The sequence below is a fragment of the Natator depressus genome, chromosome 2, assembly GCF_965152275.1.
Source record: "Natator depressus isolate rNatDep1 chromosome 2, rNatDep2.hap1, whole genome shotgun sequence".
Lineage (NCBI taxonomy): Eukaryota > Metazoa > Chordata > Testudines > Cheloniidae > Natator > Natator depressus.
The window spans coordinates 74,430,506-74,441,523 of record NC_134235.1 but is presented as its reverse complement, the minus strand read 5'-3'; the positions used below and the strand labels follow the sequence as shown (position 1 = coordinate 74,441,523).

Sequence of the window (11,018 nt, the reverse complement as noted above, 5' to 3'; positions counted from 1 at the left end):
TTCCGGTTGCAGATAAAAATAAGCAGAAGACTGCCAGAATCAAGAAGAATCATACTTGAGATTTTCAATCTGGCCATTATGAACATAGATGGTCAAATATGAACAGTTCTTAGACTATTAGGAGTTAAAGACATCATCAAGGCCTCTGAACTGACTTATTACCTAGCTATCACACAATATTAGTGACAATACAGGCAAAAACCGGTGACCTACTTGCAATTGTTATTCTTCGAGATGCAGTGCTGATGTGTATTCCATGTGGTGTGCGTGCCCTGCATGATGGAGCTGGAGAACTTTGCCTGGCAGTACCTGTAGGGGTGGCACTCACACCCTGTGGCCATAGCCCCTCCTCCCATGCTGTATAAGGGTGGTGCTGCTCATACCCCTCTCAGTTCCTCACACTGAATGTCCAAAGTACAGACTCCGATGCAGAGGGGACAGGGGGAGGGTTGGGGAATACACGTCGGCATCACAACTCAGAGAACAGGTACAGGTAAGTAACGGTCTGTTCTTTGAGTAGATGCAGCTGTGTATTCCCTGTGGGTGACTCGCACACAGTACTTGCAGGAGATGGTGCCTGGCGCCTGGCATCTATTTAAAGGAGGACTGCAGACCTGCCTTCCCATAATGGCAGAGTGGTTTGCAAATATATGCACAGAGGACCAAGTAGCCGCCCTGCAAATATCCAATATAGACCTGAAGAAGAGCTCTGTAGAAGCTCGAAAGCTTTGTGTCTCTCACACCAGAAATTGGTCCCATAAAAGGTATTACCTCACCCACCTTGTCTCTCTAATATCCTGGGCCCAACATGGCTACAGCAACAGTGCATACAATATAGGAGTGTCATTTAGATATGCCATTGACATTGCCTGAGCTCTCGTGGAATGAGCTCGTATCCCTGGAGAAACTATAGCGTGGGGTACTTCATATGCTGTTATGATACAGGAGTTATCCACATGGAGATTGTCTGTGGAGAGACCGCTTGACCCTTCATTTGGCCCACAGATGAAACAGACAGGCAAGGTGAGGAACAGAAAGGTTTAGTTCTACCCAGATAAAATGATAGACATCACCTGACATCCAATGTGTGAAGACACTGTTCCTCTGGGGTTGCACGTGGCTTGGGGAAGGACACCGGCAGTTATAACTAACATTTAAACTAACCTAAGGTACTACTTCATACCAGAAAAGTTCTCAGAAAACCAAGAGCAAAAGTGTGAGGTGAAGACACCACACAGGGCCTTGATTCTAGCCACTGGTGGTGAGAAGGAACTGAGGCGGCCGGGGTGGCACTATCCTTATACAGCCAGGGGAAGGGTACAGATGCAGGGTTTGAGCACTGCCTCTCTGGGTACTGTTAGGCAAAGTTATCTGGCTCTGGTGCGATGGGCACGCATACACACATGCAATACACAGCTGCATCTAATCAAAGAACTCACATTCCCCCCACCTCAGATTTCATTAGTATCCTCTAGTTTGCACTTTGAGCATTGCAAGCAATGCTATTCACACACAGGGTATGTCTACACAGCAATTAGACACCTGCAGCTGGCCCAGGCTAACCAACTTGGGCTCGTGGGGCCATTTCATTGCTGTGTAGACTTCTGGACTCAGCTAGAGCTCAGGCTCCAGGACTCGGTGAGGTGGGAGGGTCCCAGAGCTCAGGCTCCAGCCCAAGCCTGGAAGTCTACACAGCAATGAAACAGCCCAAGCCCGGTGAGCCAGCCGTGTTTTTTTCTTTGCTGTGTAGACATACCCTCAAAGGCAAGTGATTGGGTGAGTTGGGTCTGTGGCCAGGTTTTTTGTCCTTCACACACTTGCTAGCACCTGGATGCTAGTTCTTAGTTTCGTGTGCTCCCCTTCTTTAATGGTATAGTCAGTACTACTTCTAAGTATGCTCCTCCTATGGTCCCGAAAGAGGTCATATGCCTACCTCTGCTCCACACATGCTGCCTTCAGCCACTACATCTTTCCCTCCAACATCCAGCTCACTTCCAGTGATAGATGCCTAAAATGTAAATAACTAGTGTTAACAGATTTTAATTAGCAGGGAGTCAAGAAGTTGTCTCAAGAGGAAGCTGTGGCAGAAAACACTTCAAGTACTTAACAGATTTAAAATAAAGGTTTTTAAAATGTTGCATCCATTCACACAATGAGCGGTTAAACATATTGTCTTGAAATATAATCAATTAAAGAAGATAATTAAAACGGTGATACTAACAAAATGCATACAAAGTGCTTTAATCCATTGATTCTTAGCTGCGAAGAAAGCTTTTAAAAAAGACATTTTCCTTCTTGTATTGGATGGATCAAGTGTCTTCAGCCTCTACTTTTGTAGCACTAAACCATTAGTTTTAATATAGTAAAAGTAAAGAAAAGCTATTTGAATGCAAAGATACACAATGAACTGATTTTAGTAAGACTTTGGTTAGTCAGACAGGCAGTAATATATAAGCATTTAAAGAGAACCTGAGCTACCCCTAAATCCCCCCCTCTGAAAAAAATAATTTTGTTACGGCCCCCTTACAAAAGTAGACAAGTCCCCTCTATTAGGACATGTCTACACAGCATGGCAAAGCACATTAGAGGGATGTGATTTGTTCAGTTCTCTAATTGTCCATGTAGATCCTGTTGGCACAAACTAAAAGGTACCTAGTTCTCATTAACATAGCGGGGCAGGTAGAGTGGACTACAAGCCACAGAAAAGGATAAAAGAGGATTCAATTCAGGGTAGTGTTCTAGAATTTGCACTTTTAAAAGAAAGAAAATTACTAAAATACTAATAATTAAATAAGTATCATTGATCTGATTTTCACAAGCAAGGAAATCCAAAATCAGGGATAGAATTCTGTTGTAGGGAGGAGAAGGGGGTCTCTGATAAGCATGTGATTTTAGCACCCAAACCTGGAGGTGCTGGATCTCTGAACTGAACTCAAAAGATACAGTTAGCTTTAGAAGGAAAAACACAAGCTAGTTCAAATCCACAGCAAAGAGCATAAAACTTGAGAAAGAAAAGAGTAAAGTCTGGTATTCCATGTTGAATTTAAGAATTTGCTTGTATGCAAAACACTTGTCAAAGTGCTTCACTCAATAAAACACCCAAAAGCTCTAAATTTGTGAATGTATTTCAATTGTGAATGTAATCCAGCTGTCAAGTTATAAAAAATGCCTGGAAGCACAGAATAGTGTGTTTCAGATAAGGAGAACATGCTAAAAATTATTCAATGTGATAAAGTTACATATTCATAGAGGAGCCTAGTCCTATGAAGGACTGAGCGCTCTCACCCCCCATTGACTTCAAAGGAGTTGGAGGGCACTCAGCACCTCCTAGGAAAGTGGTTCTCAAACTTTTGTACTGGTGACCCCTTTCACATAGCAAGCCTCTGTGTGCAACCCCCCTTTTAAATTAGAAACACTTCTTCACATATTTAACACCATTATAAATGCTGGAGGCAAAGAAGGGTTTGGGGTGGAAGCTGCCAGCTCGCAACCCCCCATGTAATAACCTCATGACCTCCTGAGGGGTCCCGATCCCTAGTTTGAGAACCCCTGTCCTAGGAGGTGCTCAGCACACCAGAAGATCTGCCCACGAGCGTTCATTTTCTAATCAGAGGTGGGAATTTTAACACCGCTTTGAATTTCAGTTAGTTATAAAATGCTGCACTTTTTTTAGATTTAAGCGCCTAAGGCCCAGATTTTAAAGCTATTTAGGCACTGCTGTGCTCAGCATTGCAACGCCTGATTTAGGAACCCAAATGGCATTTAGGGGTCTAAATCCCATTGGCAGTCAACAGAATTTAGACTAAGCCCTGGTCTTCACTACACGGTTAGGTTGATGTAAGGCAGATAATGTTGGCTTCTGTTTGTGTACACACTACAGCCTTGCTCCTGCTGATGTAAGTGCCGTACTATATGAGCATAACAACTCCACGTCCAGAAGAGGCACAGGGCTTATGCTGGCATAGTCAGGGCGAAGCAGTGTCCACATACACACTGCATGACTTACATGGGCTGTTAGCTGTCATTATTGTTAATTTCACGGCTCCATACTGGAGCCATAAAATAGATTAGTCCTCCCTGTTCCCACCTGGGCTGCCCGCTTAGAGCTGGGCTGCTTCCAGGGTCCTGGCTCCACACTGGGAGCTTGGATGCACTAAGGCTCCTGGCTTCCCACTAATGTAGGTCGACTTAAGTTTTTAGTGTAGACATGCCCTAAGTGCCTAAAATCCCTTCTGAAAATTAGTTGTTGCAATGCTGAGTGCAGCAATGCCTAAAGAGCTTTAAAAATCTGGGCCCAAGTGACTTGGCGAAATCCCAATGCCCAACTACCTTTAAAAAGCCAGGCCCATCGGTCAAGCAGGCAGCTTTCTTAAGCTATTCAGGCCTGAAAAAGTCCCCCTTTGACAATTATTAGTATATAGAAATCTAATAAAGAAATGGAAAATTAAGCCCGTGAACTACTTTTTGGAAGGAGGTGGAGGAAATATTGCACACTAATGAACTATGCATAAAGATATCCAAGAAATCCCCAGGCAGACCAAGCCATTTCAAGGAGAACACTAGAAATCTGACTGGCCTGCAATTGTGGGTCTCAGCTGGGACTTTGTACTTAGAACCTTCTTCTGCAAAAATGTTTATATTCCTCTGTTCTTAATGAGGGGGTGTGCGTCTCTACACGGCAACGTAAGCCCAGGGTTCGAACTCAGGCTCAAGCCTAACTCCCCCTTTGTCTATGCACAGATTGCACCCACCCAGAGTTCAGATCCCACAGAGATGGATAGCAAGACACCTCCACTGAACTCACGTTCTGGGACACTGCCAAAAGTATTGCACAATCCCACAGATCTACTTTATTTGTCCTCTGGACAATGAAATTTGGTGGACAGTTAAGTTTTTCCCCACACTACACCACGAACAACGGGCTAGAGAGGCCACCTTTTTGGAGAGCGTTAGGAAGTCTGGGACATGGTGGTGGTGGTGGGGGTTTGGATCTGGGCCAGCATAATGCAGTGTAGACACTGGAGCCCCAGGTTGGGACCCAGAGTTCAACAATTCTTAAGCTGGGGTATAAATGAATGTAGATGCTCATTCCCTAGGTTAACAAACCCAGGGTCTGCTAGCTCGAGTTCTACTAACCCTGGGCTTACGTTGCAGTGTAGACATACTCCTGGTGGCCTGTTTCATTTTAAACTAGGCTGGTGTGGTATCGATGTATCAGAACCCGGCTTTCAAATTCCAGTATGCTATCGTCAACCAAACCAGACCAACTGGCAAGACAGAGACACAGCATTATGCATCCAACTGTACTCAAAGAAGTCCAGTTGCTGTGCGCTTTTTAATGTCCTGAAACCCATTTCAGATGCCTGAATATTATCAAGACTGCAACCCCTCAAACCTTTTCCAAGAGCAACAAGTGTAACAAACAAATACTTTTAAGTAAATGTAAAGTTTGAGCCTTCCAATGTGGAATATGTCCATGTGATTTAGTTAGGGCTAACAAACAGTAATTACACCCTAGACAGCCCTAAGGACAGACTAGGATTTAACTCTGAACAGTATTTGAGTTTATCCAATTTAGCCTTACTTGCACTGCAAAAATATAATCAGTAAATGTAAATGTTGAATAAATATTTTAAAACCCTAATCAACAGAAGCAACAAAAAGCAGCTAGGGAAAGTCATTGATTTGTTGTATCCATTTTCCATTTGTCAAATGTTACAATTATAAAATCTCTTTGGGGCTGGGAATTTCTATTTATTTTTTGTTAGATGGATGTTTAGCACCCATCAAAATAGGGCCTTTGTCCCCCACTGGGACTTCTGGATGCTACTGCAATACAAAGAATAAACCTGCCTTTTGCACTAAGGCATGATCTGAAATTTGTCCAGGTCACAGGTAACATTTTGATTGTTTGTAGGTATCCCCCTTTTTGTGCCTCAGAGTGGCTGAGAAGACGTATTAAATCAGTCTCTCAAATCTTTGTCTGCTCTCTGCCTATTCTCAGTGCTTCCACTATTCTCCCACCAATGGCAAAAGTTAATTTTATGTGTGTCAAAAACATTCTCAGCCCCTGCTCGGGCCGCTGTACCGCAGGGGAAGGAGCCAGAACAATGTTAAGGCACGCTAATGTCTCTGGGTCTGGCCGGGGTGAATTCCCCTAGTGCAGGAATTGAGGAGGATAGCCATAGGCTGTCTTTGAGGATCTCCTTGCAAATCCTGGCATAAGGCTGTGCCAAAGCAGGGTATAACAGGGCAGGCGGGTGTGGGCTATGCAGGGCAGAAGCAGCTCTGCTGCCCATAGGCAGACAGTGACAGGCTGCTGAGGGCTGCCTAAGTTACTGGCCAGGTTCACTCTGGCCCCTCAAGCAGCCCAGAATTGGAAGGGCTGAAAACGTGGCTGTAAGTTATCTTCTCCTCCCCAGATTCTCCTAGTTCTGTGCTGGGTCTTAGGGCTTGTCTTTACTACGGGCTAAATCGGCGCTGCTGCGATCGATGCAGGTACATCGATTTAGTGGGTCTGGTGAAGACAGAATAAGTCAATGGGAGAGCACTCTCCTGTTGACTTTTTAATTAATCCAACTCAATTGGAGGTGGAGGCTATGTTGACAGGAGAGCGTCTCCCATTGACATAGCGTGGTATATACACCACATTAAGTTGATGTAAGCTATGTAACTTACATAATTTAACTAGCATAACTTACATCGACTTACAGCATTAGTGTAGACAAGGCCTTAGAGAGACAGCACAGACTCTCACCCAGTGTATTTAATCCTCTCTCTACATTTCAGTGTCCGCACTGTTACAGGGAGTTAGTGTGTTTTTGTACCTCAGCAATGATTTAGTTCAAGGGGACTCTGTACAAGTGCAACTATCTGCCTGCATAGATCCTATTGCAGAGTCCAGGTGGGTTCATGGAGCTCATCAGAACAGTAAGATTAATCAAATTGGGTTTCTTTCTCCTAGCGATGGGGACATGGAATGGCTGAATTAACAAAAGGCTCAACTTGCTACATGCCACGTAGGGATCTGCCAAAGAAACATGTGAACTGATTTGGTGAAGAAGCTGCCTTTCCCATGAGAAATCAGCATGACCCGGTGGTCATACTACTAAGTGACTCATTCGATAACAAAGCACCTTTTGAAATCTATGGATCATGAACTCTTCATTGGTTTAGGGCAAGAACAGAATGGTTCAGAGTAGCAAACATTTTTCCCCATGGTTAACCAGATAAGCAGGCTCTTTATTTTCAGGAACACTAAACTTTATTTATTTATTTCATATATAAGTGTTTTACTGAGAAGCAGTAACATGGCAAATTTATCTAGGTAGTCATGAAGATACTTTGGTAAAATTATCCTGTAAAATATACTGGTTTAGTGGCATTTCAAAGGATGTTTTAAAACTCGTTAAAAACTTCAGATACAATGTTAAAAATGATATTTTATAGGTTTGATCATATCCTTTATTAACAGTAGAAAAGGAAAAACTAAGTCATGGCATGTTGCCAATAATCTGAACAGAAATAACCTCAAAAGAAATGCATTTCTTGCTGTTAACACAAAACTGTAAACTGGAGTTGTGTGTGGTCTTTCATATTAATTGTTCAGTAATAAATACTATGTCTTGACAGACTACATGAGTAAAAATTAATTCCCTTAACGTCCAGTTTTTAGCAGCTGCTGAATGTTCGGTGATGCACAAGGCACACCTCTATGGGTTCTCTACATTTTTATTGACATATAAAAATCTGTTCACCACTCTAAAACTTTATCTGCATAGTAAGAATTTCTTCCACTATTATTTACAGAAAGAGCTTTTAGTGCAAAAACAGGAAACGACGTACTAGCCCCAGCATTTCTAGCACGTCTCTCACACAGTTTCATTAAACATCAGTCAGAATCACTGGACTACATCTTCGGCCGCCAGCCATTAATGAACTGCAGTATTTTCTTAACCTGCAATTTGCTTAGCTTAAAGTCCTCAGAAAGGATCTCTTCTGTAAGCTGAACGAGTAAATTGCCATCAATCTTCTCTGTAACAAAGAATGATATGACATCTTCTGATAAACCAATAAACCTCAGAGATTTAGATACTTCCTCTATTGAGAGCCCAGAAAGGTCTGTAGGTGGTTGCCAGGGAGAGCCATCGCCACATGATCTTGGTGCTAACTGAAGGTGAAGGGGAGACGAAAAAGGGTAAGAAACAGAGAAAACGTTCTGCATGTCCTTTTTAACAGGATATTGATCTACTGAGAGGTCTGGCGAACCAGTCTGAGATTCTTCCTCTGCACCGTCTATTTTCAGAGGCAGAGGACAAGTGTCTAGAACTGGCTTCTGATCGTTGGATTTCGGCACACGAGGAGGTAAGGCAGGGCACGAATGACTCTGCTTTGCATTGCTGACTGCCAGATTTTTCTCATCAGTGCATTCTAAAGAGTAGCTTGCTGACTTTGGACAACTGGAGATGGTGTTGCTGAACTCTGCTGTGGCCAACTGTGTGTACCCAGCAGGGAGTTCACACCCATCGAAGTCAAAAGTAAAAGAGGCTGGACAGTTTCTCTTTGGTGTGCCTGGAGTCTTCTGTCTTGGATAACTATAACTCCTGCTTGGATCCAGCAGAAAATCGTTCCTGTTTAAGCCTTCGGCAGCTCCAGAAAAATGGTTTGGCCAGGACAACCTGGAAGACAGAGCTTCAGCTGAAGGGCTTCCAAAAGGCATTTTGCTGTCAGGCTCTTTTGATTCGGTTTTCATCATGTTGCAAGGGTAGCAAGAAACAGGGGCACTCTCAGGTGGATTTGTTGTGTCACCTTCTGTGATGCTGCTTAAAAAACAGAGCAAAAAATAGTTAATATGAAGAATTGTTAGTGTTTAAGCAATGTTGATATTTAACCATATAAATCGGGAGATGGGTATAGCAGAAAATAAGAACCAAGCCAGAAGAGCTTTTAACATTTGAAAAAGCTTGCTTAAGTTTATTATTAACATTGTTAATCTTTGTGCGCATCTGCACTTCTTGACACTAGTTGAATGAGAGATGCCCAAGTACCCAAGGATATCATTAGAAAGGCTGTTGGCCTGGTTCTTCCAGCTCAAGTGAAAGCAGGAAACACCAGAAGACTCAAAAGAAATGACATACTTTTTCTCAATCATCATCCATTCTCCCTGAACCCCAATCTAGCTTCTTATACCAAGCACCATGGTATCGGAGTACTTCTACAACCTTACAGACATACATAGCATCTTCTACTACTGTATTTTATTACTAATAGTAAATATTGCTATTTACTAATGGTCTCAATCAGAACAGGATTCCCACTGTACTGGGCAAATAATCCAAGCCTTGAAAGGTTTACAATCTAAACTTGCTACAATACTCTGTCAGACAGGATCAGTGCTTAATTTACGCCAGGGCTTGCCAGGGATGAGCCCCAGCACCTCAGGGCTTGCCATGGCAGTTATGAAAGAAAACCAATTACTTGAGTCCTGCCACCTAATTGCTTGAGCCCCGGCACCTCTTTCATTACAAATTAAGCACTGGACAGGATCCATGAAAGTCACTTATGTGAGAAGTACACAACCAACCACACTTACACAACATAATATAGATCAAGTAAAAAAAATAGCAATAATAAAAGTTTGCTACCATGTATAACCCATTTAAATTTGCAAGCCAGTTAGCTATGAAGCCAACTGCCTCTTCCTTTCAAGTGCACTTTAAGAAGGATAGTCCTAATTAGTAAATTAAGCTCAGGAACAGATAATTTATATCCAAGAGTGCTGGAGGGATTTAAGAATTAAGGAGTAAAGTTGCTAACTAAACTATGTAATCTCCTATTAAAATCAGGTATATGACAGAGGACAGGAGAGTAGCAAATGTTTTAGCTATCTTTTTTTAAAAAAAGTGCTTGGGGGTAACCTAGGAATGACAGACCAGTCAGCCTTCCTTCAGTAGTAGGGAAACTGGAAAAGTTATAATGAACAGAATTATTTACAAAATACCTACACGTACAGCAGAGACAAACAAGCACAGTGGTGGAAAGAGTCATTTGAATTTTTCATACACTTAACTAGGCTTGGAAGGACTGGGTTTTTAATTAGTAAATGTGCGTAAATGTCAATTTCACCATACACACACACACACACACACACACAGAGATGAAAAAATATTTCCATCAATAATAAGCATTTTTCTTTAACTATCCATCAATTTTGATACTTGAGAACTTAGAGGTTTATTTAAGGATATTTACTTTATATATTTTGACATGTAATGTTGACAATTTGTGTTTTGATGGTTATAAATAAGGCCCTACTTGAATTGTGGGTTGATCTTCAATCATGGCTGGGTTGTAGACAAGACATGGAAAATAGTGGAAAAGTGATAATAGACCTTTATTAATAGCTGTAATTTGGAAAAGCCAAGAAAATTTAAGAAAAATTTGCTGGAATGATATAACATATGGACTATATGGATATATGGACTATAAGGTAGATAGAAAGCTGGCTAGATGGTTGGGCTCAACGGGTAGTGATCAACAGCTTGATGTCTAGTTGGCAGCCAGTATCAAGCAGAGTGCCCCAGGGGTCAGTCCCGGGGCCGGTTTTGTTCAACATCTTTATTAATGATCTGGATGATGGGATGAATTGCACCCTCAGCAAGTTCGCAGGTTACACTAACCTGGGGGGAGAGGTAGATATGATGGAGGGTAGGGATAGGGCCCAGAGCGACCTAGACAAATTGGAGGATTGGGCCAAAAGAAATCTGATGAGGTTCAACAAGGACAAGTGCAGAGTTCTGTACTTAGGACGGAAGAATCCCATGCACTGCTACAGACAAGGGACTGAGCGGCTAGGCAGCAGTTCTGCAGAAAAGGACCTGGGGATTACAGTGAATGAGAAGCTGGATATGAGTCAGCAGTGTGCCCTCGTTGCCAAGAAGGCCAACAGCATATTAGGCTGTATTAGTAGGAGAATTGCCAGCGGATCGAGGGAAGTGATTATTCCTCTCTATTTGGCA

General features: G+C 42.5%; 1 protein-coding gene across 3 annotated transcripts in view; it reads right to left on the bottom strand.

Moving 5' to 3' along the window:
* Window positions 1-6,826: 6,826 nt before the first annotated feature.
* The window catches only part of GAREM1 (GRB2 associated regulator of MAPK1 subtype 1), a 123,439-nt gene continuing 119,247 nt past the window's right edge, over window positions 6,827-11,018 (bottom strand). Inside the window, exon 4 of one of the 3 annotated variants that reach the window (XM_074944432.1) lies at window positions 6,827-8,822. In XM_074944432.1, coding sequence (XP_074800533.1) covers window positions 7,910-8,822 — 913 coding nt within the window. In that variant the 3' untranslated portion in view covers window positions 6,827-7,909. The remainder of the gene's footprint in view (window positions 8,823-11,018) is intronic. The other 2 variants (XM_074944430.1, XM_074944431.1) reach the window with 2 other exon arrangements.